General features: G+C 41.7%; 1 protein-coding gene across 4 annotated transcripts in view; it reads right to left on the bottom strand.

Annotated features, from left to right (window-relative positions):
- MERTK (MER proto-oncogene, tyrosine kinase) overlaps positions 1–22187 on the bottom strand; it is a 133453-nt gene that overhangs the window by 47900 nt on the left and 63366 nt on the right. For all 4 annotated transcript variants that reach the window (XM_063648554.1, XM_054475596.2, XM_063648555.1 and 1 more), the window contains 3 exons: positions 16200–16286; positions 13231–13346; positions 6246–6429 (listed from right to left, as the gene is read on the bottom strand). In XM_063648554.1, the coding sequence (XP_063504624.1) occupies positions 6246–6429; positions 13231–13346; positions 16200–16286 (387 nt within the window). The remainder of the gene's footprint in view (positions 1–6245; positions 6430–13230; positions 13347–16199; positions 16287–22187) is intronic.

Raw genomic sequence — 22187 nt, 5'->3', positions numbered from 1 at the left:
GTGTGCACGAGTGTATGTGTATAAAATAATTTGGGAAACAAGTCAAGATCATTACTACAGTCTTTTTTGGGAGAGAATAACTTAACTATATCTGTTAAAATTGAAGATAATATGCTCTCTGACCAAATATTTTATTTCCAGGAATTTAATCTGTAGGTAATGTTATATTCATTGCAGCATAATAGTGACAAATATAAATAAATGCAATGCTTGGTCAATAATTATGATATAACCTGGGAGACGGAGGTTGCAGTGAGCCGAGATCATGCCACTGCACTTCAGCCTGGGCAACAGAGTGAGACTCTGTCTCAAATAATAATAATAATACAAATTTTGATACATTTTCCAATGGAATACTTACTACCTCGTCACTGGGAAGAATTAGGTCATGTGTATTGATATAAAAAAAATCCAATGGGGGAAAAATCAGATTGTAAAAAGTATATAGATCCATTTTAGAAATTAAAAAAATAAGCCTTCTATATCTAGAAAGAATAATAACAATTGGAATAATATACACCAAACTGTTGCCTGTAGTTGAATGAGGGGAGGTTAAATTCTATATTTCAGATATGTGTGAAAGGATACTATAACCCTCTTTTTCTCTGCTGATTCCAGAAACAGTAATCATGAAGTTAAAATGAATTTCAGCTTAGAAAACATCACACAACTAAAGCTGCCTATGAAATCAGTCGCACACTTTCAAACCTGTTGTAGAATTTGTGGATAAATATGGCCAACACAACATGTCTGTATGTCTGCCTCCTCCCAAAACCCCTCTACGATGGCGATAAAGAATTTAAAAAGATATAAACTCACAAGGCAAAGAGGAGTCAACAGTAGAAGAGAGATTTCAACACATATTTGAAAGCTGAAAAAGAGATGAAGAAGGTATAATTAACTCAGCAAGCCAATGTTCTCCCAAAGAACCACAGAGCAGCTCAGAAGCTGTGGGCCCAGGTAGTAAAACGGGGACTAAAACTGGAAAGAATGATTGGAAGTCTGATTAAGAAATAGTTGCGTCTCGGCTGGGCGCGGTAGCTCACGCCTGTAATCCCAGCACTTTGGGAGGCCGAGGTGGGTGGATCACAAGGTCAGGAGATCGAGACCATCCTGGCTAACACGGTGAAATCCCGTCTCTACTAAAAATACAAAAAATTAGCTGGGTGCGGTGGTGGGCACCTGTAGTCCCAGCTACTCGGGAGGCTGAGGCAGGAGAATGGCGTGAACCTGGGAGGTGAAGCTTGCAGTGAGCCGAGATTGCGCCACTGCAGTCTAGCCTGGGCGACAGAGCGAGAATCCGTCTCAAAAAAAAAAAGAAATAGTTGCGTCTCACAGTCTGTCTTCTCCATGCTTACACACCTGGCAAGTATGCCCTCAAATATCCATAGGACACAGGGTGATTTATTCCCTGAAGCAGAAAGCCAATAAACTTAGGGCACCTATAGAATGGAGGCATGATAAGGAGCCAGGCTGAAAACTGGGAAAATAAGTGAAAGTTTATATACTAAATGACAAGGACTCTACCTTCCCCTCCTCCCCTACTTGGCTACTAGAATATCAGCAGCCACGTTTAATTCCTGGAGCAGGACACTTCTTTTCTAGAGGAAGTGAGCGGCTACAGAGGAAATAAACCAATTTTGACAGTTGGGGGTATCTGGATCAAAACACTTAGGTCACTGTCCAATCACCTATAGTGAAGCCTACAAGCTCTGCCCATACCCACAGAGTTCCAATCAAATCAATGATTCTTCACTCTTCCACAGGAGCAGACAGCAGAAATTAGCAGAGGTCTGGGGAAGCCTCCCCACTGAATATCAGGGACCAAAAAAACCACACAGAACAGAGGGCTTAGAGGAGACAAAGCTAGTGTAGGGAACTAGAGAAACTAAAGACAAACAGACAAAAAATAATTGAGATATCCAGAAAAGGCTCTTATGATTGAGAACCAGAAAAACATTTTCAATGAAAAAAACTTGAAATTAGCAACATGATAAGTAAAATAAAATATTTAATAGAAGAATTGGAAGATAAATCAAGTAAATCTCCAAGAGGGTAGAATAAAAAGGCAAAGAAAATAGGCCAATTTGAAAAAAGAAAATTGAGGAAGCAATCAAAGAGGTCTAATTAACAATCGTCTAACACAATTTCTGGAAAAAACAGAGAGTGGAACATTTCCAAAGGAAAAAAAAAAGTTTAAGGACCAAAAGACTTGCATTTCCAGATCAAAGGGGCCACTGAATGCCCCTGATAATGACCAAAACAAATTGCACATCACAGCTTATCACAGAACCAGGATTAAAGAGAAAAGATATTTTAAAAACTAAAACTGTAAAACAGTTCACATAGAAAACTTAAGTATCAGAATTTTCCACAGCAACCCATGAAGCTAAAAAATGATACAGAAACACCTTTAAACTTCTGAGGGAAAATAATTTCAACCTAAATTTCTATATTTGGAAAAATTACTAAGCCAGTATTACATAAGGACATGCAAGTTCCCACAATCTTTACTTTTTATGTATACATTCTGTGCAAGCTAACTGAGAATGGGCTCCACGAAAACGAGGGCATAAACTAAGAAAGGCAAATACCCAGGAGAAGGCACCAGAATCCTTAGGATGTCTCTAAAGGAAAATAGAAAAAGAACCACACGAAACAATTACAGGTAGTGGTATCCAGGCCTCACATGGGGCAAGAATAGTGCCTGTTCTCATCAATCAGACTGGAAAATCTAATGATTCAAGAAGCACTGAGTAGGGCACACAGAATGGTCTTGTGTCAGCAGTGGGTAATAACTGACATGAGACTGAGCCCTGCTCAGGTTCTGCCTAATCTTAAAAGCAAGACCCTACAGGATTAAACAGTTTCCCACTAGCTTAACTGTGTCTCAAAACAAAGCTCACTACTTATAGAAATACAAGAATATCTAGCATCCAACACTGTAAAATTACAATGTCTGTAATCCAATCAAACATTATCAGGCATGCAAAGAACCTGAAAAATACTACCTAGAGTGGAAACATAAATGAATCAGCTGAAACCACCCACAAATAACATAGATGTTAGGATAGCAAACAAAGACATTGAAACTGTTATGAAAAGGCTGGGCACGGTGGCTCATGCCTATAATCCCCACATTTTGGGAGGCTGAGGTGGGAAGATCATTTGAGGTCAGGAGTTTGAGAGCAGCCTGGGCAAAATAGTGAGACCCTGTTTCTATAAACAAACAAACAAACAAAAAACATGCCGGGTGTGGTGGCTCATGCCTGTTATCCCAGCACTTTGGGAGGCCAAGGCGGGCAGATCACCTGAGGTCAGGAGTTCAAGACCAGCCTGACCAACATGGAGAAACCCCATCTCTACTAAAAATACAAAATTAGCTGGGCGTGGTGGTGCATGCCTGTAATCCCAGCTACTCAGGAGGCTGAGGCAGGAGAATTGCTTGAACCCAGGAGGCAGATGTTGCGGTGAGCCGAGATCACACCATTGCACTCCAGCCTGGGCAACAAGAGTGAAACTCCGTCTCAAAAAAAAAAAAAAAAAACCAAAAAACAAAACATAAAAAAACAAAAACAAAAATTAGTTGGGTGTGGTGGCATGCACCTGTAGTACCAGCTACACAGAAGGCAAAGGCGAAGGTGGGAGAATTGCTTAAGCCAGGAGTTCAAGACTGCAGTGAGCTATGATTGGCGCTGCACTCCAGCCTGTGTGACAGAATGAGACTCTGTCTCAAAAAAGGAAAATAAGAAAGAAAGAAAAAAGGAAAGTAATTATAACTGCATTCTGGATGGTCCAAAAGTTACAGACATAAAAATGCAAAAAAGAGATAAAAATTATGGTGTATGAGATGAAATACAAACTGGATAGGACTAATGTCAGATGAGATACTGCACCAAAAAAGATGAGTGAAATTGAAGACATAGCAATAGAAACTATCCAAAATAAAATGCAGAGATAAAAGAAAGGGAAAATAATAACAGATCATCAGTGAGTTATGGGACAACTTCAAATGGTCTAATATATATATAACTGGAGTCCTTAAAAAAGAGGATAGGTGGAAACAGAAAAAAAATGTGAAGAAATAATGGCCAAACTTTTTCCAAATTCGATGTAAACAACAAATACAGAGACCCCAGAAGTTCAATAAACTCCAAACACAAGGAATATAAATAAAATAACACCAAAGCCTGTCACAATTCAATTGCTCAAAATCAGTGATAAGGGTGAAAATAGGAACAAAAGACACATTACATACAGAGGAACAAAGTTAGGATGATCACAGATTTCATGTGGGAAACAATGCAAGCGAGAAGATAGGGGAGCAACTTCTTTTAATGTACTGAAAGTAAAAACAAACAAACAAACAAACAAAAAACAAAAGCTAAAACTGTGAACCTACAGTTCTATACCTCATAAAAATACCTTTCAAAAATGAAGGCTAAAAATAAAAATAAGAACATTTCAAAAGTAAAATAAATATTTTTCCCCAGACTACAGGAGCTGAATACCATACCAGCAGATCCACACTAGAAGAAATGATTTTTTAAAAAGTTCTTCAGGAAGAAGGAGAATGATGCCCGATAAAATATAAAGACCAAAAAATGAAGACCACTAGAAATGGTAACTACAACGCATAAACATGTGTTTTTCCTGGTTATATAAATCTCTCTGTAAAAGATTACTGACTGAAGAAAAATAACAACAGTGTAGCAATGGTTTTTTTAAGATACATTAAAGTAAAATTTTGACAACAGTAGCCAAAAATAACTGAAGGAGAAAATGGAATATATGTGAAGTGGTATAAATCACTTGAAGGTACACTGTGATAAGTCAAATATGTATACTGTGAATCCGAAAGCAACCACTAAAAGAACAGAAAAAGAGCTATGGCTAATAAGCCAAACAAAGAATAAAAAATAAGAATCATAAAAATATTAAACATAGAATCATAAAAATATTAATATTAAAAATATAAAAATAATATTTTAAAATGAAGAAAAAGAAGAAAAGGAGAACAAATTACAGATAGAACAAATAGAAAATATGATGCAATTAAACCTATCCATTTGAATGATTCCATTACATTTTAATGGACTTGTGGGTTATTTTATATGTATATATGTGTGTATATGTACATATATATAATAACCTAGACACACACACACACACACACACACACACACAGGTTTTTGTCATGATTTCTGGCTTACAACTCCCATAGCCCTGGTTACAATCTTTTGCTATGATGTCGGGTGCTTTACGCCTCAGGGGCAGGCCTCAGAAAACAATCTCTCTGACCTCTTCCTGCCTTCCTTTCACCTGCCTCAATGCAGGACTCTAATCTTCCCCATCTTTCTGACTATGGGTCATAAGACCCTTATTACAAAGGGGGTCCTGACCCATAACCTGGAGGAAGGAATGCTGCTGTCATGAAGCTTCCACAAAAAAACAAGAGAGCAGGGTTCAGAGAGCTTCCAGATAGCTGAACATGTGGAGGTTCCTGGAGGGTGATGCGCCCAGGGAGGGCATGGAAACTCCACACCCTTTCCCTCTATATCTCATCCTCCGCATCTCTTCATTTGTATCCTTTGTAATATCCTTTATGATAAACTGGTAAATATAAGTATTTCCCTGAGGTCTGTGAACCGTTCTAGCAAATTAATTGGACACAAAGCTGAGGTCATGGGAAACACTTGGTCAGTCAGAAGTTCCAGAGGCCCAGACTTGTGATTGGCATCTAAAGGCTGGGGATGGGGATGGGAGGGAGGGGAGGCCTGGGGATTGAGCCCTCAACCTGTGGGATCTGAAGCTATCTCCATGTAGTGTCAGACTTGAATGGAGGACACTCAGCTGGTCTCCGCTGCAGAGCTGACTGCTTGCTGGTGGAGAGAAATCCCCACATATATTGGAGTGGCTGAAGGCTTCTGTATTGACCACTGTGTTGGTAACATGTATTGATTGTTGTGTTGTGAGAGAGCATGTTTTAAAGTGTGCTGCTATTATCTCCTAGGTAAAAGAAAAGATTACCTATACATAACACAGCTAAGTTTTGTCACTAAATGCTTTTAAAGTATGGAGGAAATATCTTTCCCATTTTCATCAGTCGCCTCAATAATTTTCTCCTCCAGAGACAAAGTCCAAACAAAGCAAAGTTTCAACTCTCAATCAGGCCACTGGGAAGGGTTTGTTGAATCACATGTCATTGGGGGCAACATACATACATTCTGAACCCCAGGAATTACCTCCTTCAGTCGTGCTGGCTAGAATCCAAGGGCTCACTGCAGACCAGCCTATTTCATTCATGCAGGAAACACCAATGCTGTAATTAGCCAGGGCTTGCAGCTGCTTGATTTGGTACAGATGTGGTGAGGCAGAGGTGTTAAAAATCATGACTGAGCCATTACTCAGCGGATCAGCTTCCTTGACCTAAACGAAGAGTAAACATGAGGACCGGGCATTAGTAAGGTGGTGGGAATGTCAGGCACGGGGCATGTGTGCATTCGGTGCACGTGGCCCTTCCTCTACGCTGAGGGGAAGGACCTGCTTCCTTTCTGGGCACACACACATTTTCCTGCCAGCATCACTGTGTGTTACTCATGCCACTCAGACAATAACTGAACACCTGAGGAAAACGCCTAAAATAACAATTAACAATTCTCACTGTGGCAGGTAATGGAGCAAATAATTATGATGATTAGAATTCATGTTATACTATAAAATAAAGGCCCTCCTCTCTTAGAACCTCTTTGATTTTTGACTTTTTCAGCCGCTTCACGGAATATGCAACAGAGACAACAGATATAATATGTGCTGGCAAACCCTGAAATATTTACTATTTTGCCTTTTAAAGGAAATATTTCCCAAATTCTGCTTTTAGAGGATGGGTTTCTTGCTTTCTTTTTCTTTTCTTTTCTTTTTTTTTGAGATGGACCTTTGCTCTCTTTGCCCAGGCTGGAGTGCAGTGGTGTTATCTCAACTCACTGCAACCTCTACCTCCCGGATTCAAGCAATTCTCCTGCCTCAGCCTCCTGAGTAGCTGGAATTACAGGCATGTGCCACCATGCGCAGCTAACTCTGTATTTTTAGTAGAGATGGGGTTTCACTATGTCGGCCAGGCTGGCCTCGAACTCCTGACCTCAGGTGATCCACCCGCCTTGGCCTTCCAAAGTGCTGGGATTACAGGTGTGAGCCACTATGCCCAGTGTTTCTTAATCTTTCTTTTTATTATGTAACCTGAGGAACACTGCTCTTGTCTTGAGGCTAACTCTATTTTATTTTATTGTTATTATTATTACTACTTTTTTTGAGATGGAGTCTCACTCTGTTGCCCAGGCTGGAGTGCAATGGTGTGATCTCGGTCTCCCAGGTTCAAGTGATTCTCCCACCTCAGCCTTCAGAGTAGCTGGGATCACAGGTGCCTGCCACCACATCTGGCTAATTTTTTTTTTTTTTTTTTTTAGTAGAGACGGGGTTTTGCCATGTTGGCCAGGCTGGTCTTGAACTCCTGATCTTAAGGGATCTGCCTGCCTTGGCCTCCCAAAGTGCTAGGATGACAGGCGTGAGCCAATGCACCCGGCCTGAGGCTAATTTTAGTGTGTCCTTTATTCTTAACCCCTTCGACCCCAACAGAAATTCAATTCCAGGGGCACACAAAGGAAATGTAGATTCTTGGCTTTTTTTTTTTTTTTTTTTTTTTGATGGGGAGATATAGGAAAGAGTCATTTGCCCCTCCTCCAGAAAACTTTTCTCCAAATCTCCTTTAAACATACTGCCTTATCTTTCCCTCCATAACTCCACCAGTCTCTTCACATCCCCCTCCAAATCTCTGTATGCATAGGCAAGAGAGGGCGATTCCCAGCACAAATCTAGTCCTGGGCGAAACTTCCATCTCTTTCCTTGCATACCTCCTGTCTGGGTATGGGGATAAGGAAGAGTATGGGATTTTGTTCTCCATTACATGCTTTTTCAAAATTTCTGTAATGTGTGGCACTTATAAAATCAGAACAGCCAAAATGATATCGGGTAAAACAAGCAACTGAGAGCAATTTGGGAAAAATCCTCAGGCCACAAAATGTATTGCTGTTAATAATGGGCTTGCAGTTCTGGGCTGTGGATATACAGTACTGTAATTTCAGGCTATGTGTGTTTGAATCTTAGGTCAATGAACCAGAAATAAACGTTCTGAATTCCAAATCCCCTGGCAGATACCAGGAGTATGGTATGGGGGCTGAGTTTCACCTCTGACTCAGACTCCGTGGGTGACAAGAAGGTATCATTTGGCCTGAGGAGCCACCAGAGGAGAAACGAGAACCTGGACGCTTGTCTTGGTGGTGGCTGTTGGCAGACATCACTTTCTGTTTGTTTCACTTTAGAGTGTGCACCTACTTCCTGGTGACCAACCACCAAAGCGAAGGTGGAGGAAACCTTTGGCTCTCCTCCCCACCCCACTTCCGGAGACATGTGGGGAGCATTTCCAGGCACAGGGACGCTCTCTGAGAGCACATTCCTAGAGGAAAACAGGGTTTCTGTAACAGTCCTTCTCAGTCAGTGGGTCCTCAGGGAAAAGAGAGCATGAAGTGGCAAGAAGTATGTGGGAGAGCTAAAATTAGAAATGGAGTGTGTGGCCCAAAAATGGGTGAAGAAAAGAGCTAAGATCAGGACCAAAGGAAGTGAGAGGGTGTGTCCTGTTAGTGCATAGATCTGAATCTCATCCAAAACATTCATTTGGTCCCGAGTCAGAGTTTAAAATTATAATTTTACAAAGCCATACTTGGTCCCTTCAAAAACTGGGAATATACTGTTAATGACAGAATAGAAAAGATAACTTTTAGAGCTTGTGCCGATTAACCCCAGTGGGACTGCCAGAGAATATAAAGGACACCTAGTTAAACTTGAATTTCAAAGAAACAACAAGTAACTTTTCAGTATAGGTATGTCATGAGATTATTCGTGTAGTTTAACTGGGTGTCCTGTATTCTTATTTGCCAAATCTGGAAAGCCTACCAGAGATGGAAAGGAGAAAGGATGAATGGAGGCTGAGCTAGCCAAGGGGGACAAGAACAGAATCATCATATCCAGCACCACAGAATCCAAGGTGGGCAAGAAAGGACTGGAATTTGGCTGTCTCAGGATGCTTTTTCATGTGTACCATGAACACCCAAAACCATGGCAGAGAGACAGCAGGTAAATCTTGTGTGTGATCATCTTCCATCAACAGGCGTGACCTGGTGTTTTCAGACTTTTCAACCATCCTACCCACCTCACGTCACCCTGAGACCTGCCGTCTCAAGGTGGGGTGGTACTCTTCCTGAGAGTCTCCCTGAAGCTCACCATCCTCATGTTTCATGTCCTCTCAGGCTCTTCAAACAGCTCAGCACTTTGGTTAACAGTTTTAAAATGGGCTGGCCCATGCTTCAGTTATGTTCATGTATATAAATGTCTACCTCAGCCTGAGTGACATGGTAGACCTACATCTCTACTAAAAACACAAAAATGAGCCGGGCGCAGTGGCAGGTGCCTGTAGTCCCAGCTACTCAGGAGGCTGAGGCAGGAGAATTGCTTGAACCCGGGAGGCAGAGGTGGCAGTGAGTTGAGACTGCGCCATTGCATTCCAGCCTGGGCAACAAGCACGAAACTCTGTCTCAAACAAACAAACAAACAAACAAATAAATAAATGTCTACCTCTAGGGAAAGAGGCCCTGGATATTTCTAACAGAGCCCCAAAAGAACATGAAGCAAAAACTGATAGAATGGAAGGGAGAAACAGACAATTCAAAAATAAGAGCTGAGATCTCAATTCCCCATTTTCAATAACAGATGGAACCATGAGACAGAGTATCAGCAAGGCAACAGAAGACTGAAGACTCTAAACCAACGAGACCAAAACCACATGCACAAAACACTTCATCCAACAACAGCTGAATGTACATTCTTCTCAGGTGCACACAAAACTTTCTCCAGGATAGAACTTAGGTCATAAAACAAGCCTTAATAAATTTAAAAGGATCACAGTCATACGAAGTATATTCTCCAAATACAGTGGAATAACATTAGAAATCAGTAAAGGAAGAAAATTTGGGAAATTCATAATTATGTGACAATTTAAACACACACTTCTAAATAATCAAGAGGACAAAAAAAATTCACAAGGAAAATGACAGAAAACTTGAGATGAACAACAACAACAACAACAAAAACCTTATGGGATGCAGCTAAAGCAGTGCTTACAGGGAAATGTAGAGTGCAAATGCCTTTTTTTTTATATATAAAAGAACACAATCAATAACCTAATCTCTACCTTACAAAACTAGAAAAAGAACAAACTAAACCAAAGCAAACAGAAAAAAAAAGAAACAAAAATTAAGGCATAAATAAATAAAATATAGAATAGAAAAACAATAGAAAAAAATTCACAAAATCAAAAGTTGGTTATTCAAAAAGATAAATAAGATTGACAAACTTTTAGCTGGACTAAGAAAAATAAGAGAGAAGACAAATTACTAAAACCTGGAATGAAACAGGGGATCTTATTACTAACCTCAAAGAATTAAAAAAGGTTATAATGGAATACTATGTACTATGTTGTATACCAATAAATTAGATAACTGAGATGAAATGTTCAAGTTCCTATAACATAGAAACTACCAAAGCTGACTCAAGAAGTAATAGAAAATCTGAATAGACTTATACCAAGTAAAAAGATTGAGCTAGTATTGAAAAAACTTTCCACAAAGAGAACAAATTTTATTAAATATTTAAAGAAGATTTAACATCAATCTTTTGCAAATTCTTCCAAGAAAAGAAGAAGAAGGAGAAGAAGGAGAAGAAGGAGGAGAAGGAGGAGAAGGAGAAGAAGGAGGAGAAGGAGGAGAAGGAGAAGAAGGAGGAGAAGGAGGAGAAGGAGAAGGAGACGGAGGAGAAGGGAGGAGGGAGGAGGAGGGGGAGGAAGGACGAGGGAGGAGGAGGGAGGAGGAGAAGGAGAAGGAGGAGAAGGGAGGAGGGAGGAGTAAGGGGAGGAAGGACAAGGGGGGAGGAGGGAGGTGGAGGGAGGTGGAGGGAGGTGGAGGGAGGAGGAGGGAGGAGGAGGAGAAGGAGGAGGAGGAGAAGGAGGAGGAGGAGGAGGACTTTCATACTTATTCTAGAAGGTCAGTATTACACTGATGCCAAAACCAGAAAAAGCTACCACAAGAAAACCACAGACAAATATCTCTTATGAATATAGACACAATTAGATAGTGGTAATGGCTGTACAATTCTTGAATATACTAAGCACCGTTGAATTATACATTTTAAATAATGGGTGAATATAATGGTATATAAAATATACCTCAGCTGGACGTGGTGGCTCACACCAGTAATCCCAGCACTTTCGGAGGCTGAGGCTGGTGGATCACTTGAGGTCAGGAGTTTGAGAACAGCCTGGTCAACATGGTGAAACCCCATCTCTACTAAATATACAAAAATTAGGTGGGCGTGGTGGCACCGGCCTGTAGTCCCAGCTACTCGGGTGGGTGAGGCAGGAGAATTGCTTGCACCCAGGAGGCAGAGGTTGCAGTGAGCCAAGATCACACCACTGCACTCCAGCCTAGGTAACAGAGTGAGACTACGTCTCAAATTTAAAAAAAAAAAGTAAACTATATCTCAAAAAAAGGTGTTAAAAAAAATCAATCACAAAAAAGACCATTCCTGGCGAGGAATTGTAGATGCAATAACAATTCCTAACACTTACCAGTGCTTGGGAGGCTTACAAAAAAAAAAAAAACTGAGCAAGAATTAAGAAAGGCTGGAGGTGTGGGTGAGGGTGGAGGCTATTTTAGGGATAATACAGGCTTTTACTCTTCAGGGAAGGAACACCTGTTAGATAAAAGTGGGAGGCGTTAAGAACAGAGAAATTAATTTGACTAGCAAGTAAAAACATCTAGTTGTCAACACAAAATTCTTTGAGCTGTGTTGGCATGACTGGCCTGTGTCAGGTTAACATATTTTTAACTAATGAGACCAGATATTTAGTAAACTAATTCCTGACCCTACTGCATGATTAAGTACCAGGCAGAATGCATTAATACTTTTTAGTGGATAATTCCTGCATGTTCGGTAACCTGCTGCCAGATGCGATGTCCCTCCTGAGACGGAAGAACTGATGGTTCTGATCGCTGCTTTAGGCATTGGAGCTTCCTGGACTTGAGTTCTGGTTCTGCCACTCATAGGCTGTGTGAGTACTCTGAGCCTGCAGTGCAGCGTGTGTTAAGTAAGATAATGTTTGCAAAGCCCCTGGGCCATTGTGGTCCCTTAGTAAACAGTTGTGTTATTGCCACCATTTTCATTTTTATGAAGTGAACACTCAAGAGCACAGCTTACATCATGGGCAAGTTATCATTTTAGGATGGCTAATAGCACCGTTTCATATCCATTCAAGGCAGCAGTGAAAAATGGCTGAAGATTCCACAAGGCCTGTAATGACCAGGATCCCCAGGTGACACTGGCTAAGGTTCTACGCTCAATAGCACAGACAACCTATCTTGTCCTGGCCCTTCTGTCCTTCATGGCCACCAGCCCAGGAGGAGCCACACTGGGGAGTGCCTGGGTTCCTCAACTCCTGGTCACAAGCATGTGTTTTGGGACCTTGAAAATGAACTCTCCCTGGTCTTGGCTGGGCGTGGTGGCTCATGCCTGTAATCCCAGCACTTTGGGAGGCCGAGGTGGGCGGATCACTTGAGGTTGGGAGTTTGAGACCAGCCTGACCAACATGGAGAAACCCCATCTCTACTAAAAATACAAACTTAGCCAGGCGTGGTGGTGCATGCCTATAATCTCAGCTACTCAGGAGGCTGAGGCAGGAGAATCGCTTGAACCAGGTGGAGTTTGCAGTGAGCTGGGATCACACCATTGTACTCCAGCCTGGGCATCCAGCCTGGGCAACAAGAGCAAAACTTTGTCTCAAAAATAAAAAAAAAGAAGAAGAACTCTCCCTGGTCTCATGATGTTCTCCCTTGGAAACACACTTTGCTTCTGATTGGGCCCTGAACCCTGCACAGGAAGGACAAAGTCTCACGGGCAGAGCATGGACAAGGAATGGTGCATGCATGCTGGACACTGAAGCAGGGAGGTCAGGGGACTCTGTACAGAGATGGAGAAATGCCCTCCGTGTCTATCCTTGGAAGGAAGAAAAATCCTTAGACCCACAGAGAGAACCAAACAGCCACTTCCCTCTTCACCCTGGAGCTTTACCTGAATGCTGCAATTCCTGAATGGGGAGTATCCATCAAAACCAGGAACCCAGGAGATCAGAATGCTGTGTGCAGTGCTGTTACGGATGCTGACTTCAGTTGGTGGGGAGGGAATTGCTGCATAAAACAAAACACACACACACACACACACACACACACACACAAACACAATTATAGATAATGGGAGGCTACAGCTACCAAACAAATGCATTAATACCCGTTTTTGTTCCTTGAGATTAGTAAATGGAAACATGTTTTCAAGAGGAGCCTCCCTATGCCTGAGGGTAATTGTGTTAGCCTGTGGATGGGCCAAAGAAGTCTTCCAGTTAAGGGCCAAAGAAGCGGAACACAGACCCACTTTCCTATTCACTAATGAAATGAGGAGACCTTTGAACTGGAAAAGATGTGGAAATACTCATGTCCTTTACTGAGTACATGTTCATGGACCCCACTGTATGCACCTGGCTGGGCACTAGTGCACTAAACAGAGTCATAGCCCTGCCCTCGTGAAGCACATGGCCTGGTATAGGAGACCCATGTTAACCAAGAATAAGAACGCCCTGTCACCAGAAGAGAGGGGTGCCACAGGAAAGTGTGTGCACGCATGAGTGTGCATGTGTATGTGTGCATGTGTAGGGGGAGCTTTCCAGGCCGAGGAAACACTAAGAGTCGGTTCAAGCAAAAGAGCCAGCTGCATCTGCTGGGGGAGGGGAAGGGGTGTGTGTCCTCAAATGGGTGGGCTATGACCTTGGAAACAGATGGGTGAAGGGTAGCTATTTCAATTAGAATCCAAGAAGGATCTTAAATTTGGGGAATCTTATTTCTTTGTGCTGAATTTAATTTGTAATAATAATTACACTCATAATTAAAAATGAAGGCTAACGCTTCCTGTGCTTACTATGTGCCAGACACTTTGAGGGCTTTCTTTTATCATTCCTAGAATCCAATTAGAGAAGTAGTCTTACAATCCACGTTCATAGATAAGGAAACAGGATCAGAGAAGTTAAAAGCTTGGCAAAGGTCACAGAGAGGTTGTAAGCAGTACAACAGGGACTTGAACTCTGGTCTGCCTGACCCTGGAGCTTGTGTCCTTCAACAGGACACTGCAGGCCTATTGCCAAGGGCAGCAAGCAGACAGTGGGAACACCAGCAGGGACTGTGAGTCTGGTTTACCACCTGACCTGCTGTATGGCCCCAGGCACAGCTACACACGCCCTATCTACAACTACACACAGTTCTCTCCTCTGTAAATGGGGATAGTACTAGCACTGCTCCATGGAGCTGTGGTGAGGAATAAATGTGGGGAACTGTGGATGAGGCCCAGGGAGGGTGTGGTGAGGATGAAGGTGATGATGGAATGAGCAGGAGAGAAGGAGGAAGGTGTGTTAAGACCATATCAAGCGTGCCCTGGGGGCCACATTTAGGAGTTCGGGTTTGACTAGTAGACACACAGCCTCAGGAATGGGGAAGAATAAGGTTTGACTCACTTTCCTCTGCAGATTATTTGTGGAACTGCCCTAAAGCATCTGCCTTTCCAGACCAAAATTTGACCACATATACCATAGTAATTACACATTAGAAGAAGGGAGGCTTGGTAGCTTTGATATAAATTTTACAATAAATGAAAGCCAAAAACAGAAGTTTGGGGAATGATCTAATAGAATAAAACCTTAGCTGAGATTCTGAAGCATAAAATTAGAGAAGTGCTTTTCATTTTATACATTTTTAAATTTTAAGAAGTTTATACTTTATGAAAATGTCTTTACAAACTCACACCCACTCATGAATTTCTGACATTCCCAACATGTCTTTTGGAAATTGTAATAATGGGAATTGTGATGAAGGAAGGAAGTTATACACTTCCTCCAGTAATAACTTTTAGTTTGGTTATTTTTTTATCCCAGTGAACTTTTAGAATATTCCCTTTCATAGCGTTTGTCCAGTTGATTTGCTGAAACTAAAATTAGCATCTTTTTTGAGTATAACTTCTTTTGTAATTTTGAATCTCCTTCTGTATGTACCCAACCTTTAATTCATTATTAAACAAGTTCTGCTTTTTCCTTGACTGTTTCCCTAAGGACAAGAGGAAAAGAACATGAGCCAAATAATTACTTCTCAATATTTAAACTATGATTAAATAGTAAAACATAAAATTTGCTTGAATTTCTATGACACACTAAGGAGGATGATTTAAAATGAAATAAAAAGTATCTAATTGAAGGTTTTTCTTTTCTTTCAAATTTCAAGTTTAATACTTTTGATCACACAGAAGGAGAATAAGGTAGATTGGATTGAAATGTCTCCACTAGCCTGGAGGCCTTCAAATGTGTGCCTTTAATTCTATTATCATAACTCACGGCCAAGCAAGCTTAGCCTAGTGAAATCCTAGCTCAGAGGAAACAAGAGGAAGAGGGAGTTTAGGAGGAAGAGGGATAGGAGCATTGGGCTCCAAAGAGTGATCTGCTCCTTGCTTTTCCTCTGTCTCCCTGAGTCAGTAGGTGGCAGAGACTCATGTCAGGCCCCACTGACCTGGGAAGGACAGGGTCCGTTTCCTAGATCATGCCCCAAGACAGCCCCATCCCCAGGGCTCTTCAAGGGTTAATGACTAGTTCATGGTGGAAGAGGGAAAAGTGAAAATAGGAACTAAGAAAGAGAAAACATTTTAGCTTATTTTCTTCTTGGAGTAAGCAGAGCTAAATGAGTGAATGTTTATCAAAGACCTATATGCCAGGCACTTCTGAGTAATTTACTTGTATTAAATCAATAAGCCTCAACAATAGGTAGGTTCTGTAATCATCTCCACTTTTCAGAGGGGAACACTGACACCAAACAGGAGAAGTGGGTTGTCCAAGGTCACAAAGAACATCAGTGAGAAAGCCAGGACCCACACCCAGGCAGCCAGCTGCAAGCTCATGCTGCACCCTCACCAGCTCCCAGAACATGCATGGGGAACCTAGCCTTGCTGCTTACCTTTGATGTTGATTTGCACTCCCTTGGACACGGTCAGCCCTTTGTCATTGTGGGCCTCACAACTGAAGACCGCCATTTCCGTCAGGCCTGGAATGGAAGGAGACTCATGAGACCAGCAGCAGAGAAACAGGCTGCTGTTCACCACAATTCTATCGTTGTCTTTGCATTATTTTATTTCTTGCTTCATGGCTTTTGGGCATTAGTGCAAAGTTAATTTAAAAGGTGTGCTAGCTATGGAGAAACAAACCTGGGATTAAACCCAAGGCACCAAGAGGAAGGCAGCCATGGGCCCAAAAGGCAGCTGCTTTCGTTTATTCAGATCCTGAATGGTGAGACATTAGGTAATAAAGCAGGATCATTTAGACTTTTACTGCAAATCGCTAGCCCCAATATCAAGGAAAGTGGGTTCTGAGGCTCACCTGATCCTGCTGCCTGGCCCTCCAGTACATACAGTGCCACTATGCTATGCATATTTCAGAACACCAGAAATAGCAAAATAAAAGCCACAGTTTAAAAATTTCAGATGATGTGTTGTAATGAATCCTTTTTTAATAGTAAAAACTGGTCAATTCACAAAGACGTATCATATAAATGCAAGGCGTTATAACTAATCGAAAGAAGACAATAGTGCTAAATGAAAAATTCTATCATTTCAGAGGTTTGAAGACATTTTTAAAAAATTGATGTATTAATTTTAAATAGGAAGACAAGTTACCCAGGTCTTGTTTTCTAATGCCATTCTCCAATAAATGGAACCAGGGCTCCTTGGAGAAATGGCTGATTCTCAGATTGGAGCAGGAAATATATGAGTCTGGAGTAAAATATAAAACAAACACAACGCACAACGTATACACACACACACACACACACACACACACAGACAATGATGTGGCATGTCAAAGAGACACAGCAGCTAACTCAAAGAGTTCCCAATGGCCAAAGCTGGAACAATTTGAGCAGGAAAATAAAGTAGCTTTGGATTATAATCCAAAGAAGAAAAAAATATCCAGGAGTCTCTACTGACATCCACAAATAATTAGATAAATTGGAGAGAATAGACAAACCTTCTTGCAGAATAATTCCAAATAGTTTATTGGATATTCTGCCCTCAAAGAGGTGGAGCATAACTCCCCACTCCTTAATCTCCTTAATGGGCTGCATACAGTGACTCCTTCCAACAAGTACATTATGGAAAGAGCAAAAAAAAAAAAAAAAAAAAAAGAAAAAGAAAGAAAACTTTTGAGTGGAGAAACTGACAAACTACCTGAGCCAGATGATCAGGTGGTATATCATGTTGACAGAATGTACCCTTGGTAACAGGTGACGAAAATGTCACTTCACCTCTATGGTCTTCCTCCCGAGAACAAAAAAACCCCAGGCTAATCATGAAAAAAATATCAGTCAGTTCTAAATTGTGGGACATTCTAGAAAACACCTGACCAGTGATATCTAAAACCTGTCTGTGGGGAAAAGAAAGAGATCAGATTGTTACTGTCTCTGTGTAGAAAGAAGTAGACATAGGAGACTCCATTTTGTTCTGTACTAAGAGAAATTATTCTGCCTTGAGATGTTGTTAATCTGTAACCTTACCCCCAATCCTGTGCTCCCTGAAACTTGTGCTGTGTCAACTCAGGGTTAAATGGATTAAGGGCTGTGCAAGATGTGCTTTGTTAAACAGATGCTTGAAGGCAGCATGCTCTTTAAGAGTCATCACCACTCCCTAATCTCAAGTACCCAGGTACACAAACACTGCGGAAGGCCGCAGGGACCTCTGCCTTGGAAAGCCAGGTATTGTCCAAGGTTTCTCCCCATGTGATAGTCTGAAATATGGCCTCCTGGGAAGGGAAAGACCTGACCGTCCCCCAGCCTGACACCCGTAAAGGGTCTGTGCTGAGGAGGATTAGTATAAGGGGAAGGAACGCCTCTTTGCAGTTGAGACAAGAGGAAGGCATCTGTCTCCTGCCTGTCCCTGGGCAATGGAATGTCTCGGTATAAAACCCGATTGTATGTTCCATCTTCTGAGATAGGGGAAAACCACCTTAGGGCTGGAGGTAGGACATGAGGGCAGCAATACTGCTCTTTAAGGCATTGAGATGTTTATGTGTATGCATATCTAAAGCACAGCACTTAATTCTTTACCTTGTCTATGATGCAGAGACCTTTGTTCATGTGTTTATCTGCTGACCTTCTCTCCACTATTATCCTATGACCCTGCCACATCCCCATCTCCGAGAAACATCTAAGAATGATCAATAAATACTAAGGGAACTCAGAGGCCAGTGGGATCCTCCATATGCTGAACGCTGGTCCCCTGGGCCCCCTTATTTCTTTCTCTATACTTTGTCTCTGTGTCTTTTTCTTTTCCAAGTCTCTCGTTCCACCTAACGAGAAACACCCACAGGTGTGGAGGGGCAACCCACCCCTTCACTGTCAAGGTCATTAAAAACAAGGAAAGTTTGAGAAATTGTCACAGCCAAGAGGAGCCTAATAAGACATAGATGACTAAATGCAATGTGGTGTCCTGGATGAGATCCTGGGACAGAAAAACAACAGGAGGTAAAAAGCTAAAGAAATATCACTAAAGTATGGACCTTAGTTAATGATGATGTATCTGTATTGGTTCATCAATTGTAGCAAATGCACCACACCAATATAAAATGCTAACGATAGGGGAAAGTGGGGGTGGGGTTTATGGGAAATCACTGTATTATCCCCAGTGTTTTTCTATAAGTCTAAAACAATCCTAAAATTTGAATTTTTTTTTTTTTTTTGAGATCGAGACTCACTCTGTCATCACCCAGGCAATGGCGCAATCCGGCTCACTGCAACCTCCACCTCCCGAGTTCAAGTGATTCTCCTGCCTCGGCCTTCCCAGTAGTTGGGATTACAGGCGCCCGCCACCATGCCCGGCTAATTTTGTATTTTTAGTAGGGACGGGGTTTCACCATGTTGTCCAGGCTGGTCTTGAACTCCCGACCTCAGGTGATCTGCCTGCCTTGGCCTCCTAAAACGCTGGGATTACAGGTGTGAGCCACCACACCCGACCTGAATGGTTATTTTTTAGAACTACAACTATACAGTATACACTATTTAGTTGAATCTGGAAACTTCTATATCTGTGGCACACAAAAACATCATCTGGCACACAGTAGTATCTTCACAAAATTGTTGAAAATATGCCACCATTTGCTTCTTGGCAGAAAAGCTTATTTTGTTTCTTCTATCTACATGTGTAGGAAATTTTCCATCAGATATTTTTAAACTCAAAGCTTATCACTAACAGAGTAATGAAATATTTGAAGAATGAAAGGGAAAAAACTTGCTGAGGGAAGCACAGCAGGCATCAGCCTAGAAAAGCTGTTCCTGGTCGGATGCCTGCATGGCCATGACTGTGCCAGGGCTGCAGCCAAGTGACCACTACATGGCAGAGAGCTGTGACTTAGAGAACCTGTAGAAAAATTGCATATCTGATCCCTTTTATATTAATACTTCTCCCGAGGGGTTAAATGTGCATAAAAAAGAAAATCAGTGCTGGTGGGTTTTTGTTATTTTCCATCTAGACGGAAGGTTGTCACCAGTGTCTGCGTTTCCCTGACTACACATGGGTCCCTCAGGGAAAAGCAAACCCAGGCATCTCTGTCCTATGATTCGGTGGTAACGTTTCATTTCTTCAAAAATAACATTGTATTATACAGAGAATTTGACAGCTACTTCACAGTATCTTAATTTTCCAAGATGAGGAATACTTCCCTCAGACTGGAGGAAAACCCTAAGCTGGATTGCTTAATTGAATTCTCTTGAAAATTTAAAGTGCCGGCTGGGTGCAGTGGCTCATGCCTGTAATCCCAACACTTTGGGAGGCTGAGGCGGGCGGAGGTCAGGAGATTGAGGCCATCCTGGATAACACTGTGAAACCCTGTCCCTACTAAAAATACAAAAAAATTAGCTGGGCGTTGTGGCGGGTGCCTGTAGTCCCAGCTACTCGGGAAGCTGAGGCAGGAGAATGGCGTGAACCTGGGAGGTGGAGTTTGCAGTGAGCCGAGATCGCGCCACTGCACCCCACCTGGGCGACAGAGTGAGACTCCGTCTCAAAAAAAACAACAACAAAAAAACAGAAAATTTAAAGTGCTAAGAAACAAAAACTCCTGGTAGAAGTCATCTACTTTCATATTTTGGTCACTTCCTCTCAAGTGAGGCTACTAGTTTGTGTAGTGAATTAGAAAATATTGATTGCACTGAGAAGGAATATTTCTCTCACACCCATTACACGCACATCTATAAAAGGATCCCTGTGATACTCTGCCTCGGGGTCTTTATATCTTCTGCTTGTATTCCTCCTAGAGAATTTTGAAAAATATATGTGGCCTCTCAAACATTTTGAAGTTTGCATCCTTAAATTTTTTGTAATTTAAACAGCTTCAAAGAATGTAATTTGAGGTACCTTGAATATCTTGACACCAACACCCACTGTTAACGACTCTTCCCCAGCAGCAAGTTTTCCACCACGACTCTACCACCCCCAAGAATTTCATCCTAATGGTACACATTGGAAAGTTTTTGCTTAAACCATGGGAACTCATTGGCAACAAAAATATACATACACCTTGAAATTGCAAAAATATTTTCTTCTGAATTGATTATACTCATTATTAGGATGCAATTAATCAACACAATGTAAGTGATTCTTAAACATAAGTACAACTTTATTGGAAGGGCAACTCCTTTGCTGGACAAAATTTGGAATTTTCTTTTTTCTTTTTTTTTTTTGAGACTGAGACTCGCTCTGTCACCCAGGGTGGAGGGCAATGGCATGATCTCGGCTCACTGCAACCTCCGCCTCCCAGGTTCAAGTGATTCTCCTGCCTCAGTCTCCCAAGTAGCTGGGATTACAGGCATGCACCACCATGCCTGGCTAATTTTTGTATTTTTAATGGAGACAGGGTTTTACCATGTTGGCCAGGCTGTCCTTGAACTCCTGACCTCAGATGATCCACCCGCCTCAGCCTCCCAAAGTGCTGGGATTACAGGCGTGAGCCACCGTGCCCAGCCAAAATTTGGAATTTTCTGTCTATGTGATACCTGGAAATTTCTTAACCCCAAGACAATGCACCACAGCAACCATTCTCAAAATGTGGTCAAGAGACTTCTGGGGACTCCAAAGACCCCTTCTGTAGTCCTCAGAGTCAAAACTATTTTCATAATAATAATAATATATTATTTGCTCTTTTAATTCTCATTATCTCAGGAATGTATGATGGAATTTTCCAAAAGAATTTCCCAGAGGCTATATGATACATGATGATGCCATAGCATAGATGTATTAGCCAATGAAGTGTATGCTTGTGTATTTTTGTGTTTTAAGTTTTCAGTTTTAATTTCTAATTCAGTAAATATAGATAGATATGACCCACATAAACAAGAACTCTGGTTCTTGATAACTTATGACTGTAAAAGGATCTTGAGGCCAAGCACAGTGGCTCACTCCTGTAATCTCAGCACTACAGGAGTCTGAGGCAGGAGGATCGCTTGAGTCCAGAAGTTCGAGAGTTCAAGTCCAGAAGTTGCCCCATCCTGGGGCAACATGGTGAAACCCCATCTCTACAAAAAATACAAAAATTAGCTGAGCATGGTGACATGCACCTGTAGTCCCAGCTACTTGGGAGGTTGAGATGGCTGAATCACCTGAGCCTAGGAGGTTGAGGCTACAGTGAGCACTCCAGGCTGGGCGACAGAGTCAAGCTCTGTCACACACACACAAAAACAAACAAACAAAAAACCAAAAAGAAAGAAACAAACAAACAAAAAAACAAAGGATCTTGAGACCAAAGCATTGAGAACTGATGCCTCATAGTGGTGATTCCACACAGGCAAGAGAGGTCTTTTTTCTTTTGTAATGCAAGGAAGAGATGAACGGAAAATAGGGAGGTGGAAAGGAAGAACTGGCGAAGTATCTGGACTTTGGGCACTTTGTCAAGCATTGATTTTAAG

The sequence above is a fragment of the Pongo pygmaeus genome, chromosome 12, assembly GCF_028885625.2.
Source record: "Pongo pygmaeus isolate AG05252 chromosome 12, NHGRI_mPonPyg2-v2.0_pri, whole genome shotgun sequence".
NCBI lineage: Eukaryota > Metazoa > Chordata > Mammalia > Primates > Hominidae > Pongo > Pongo pygmaeus.
The sequence above is the reverse complement of the archived record's forward strand: the minus strand, read 5'-3'. Positions and strand labels throughout refer to the sequence as shown.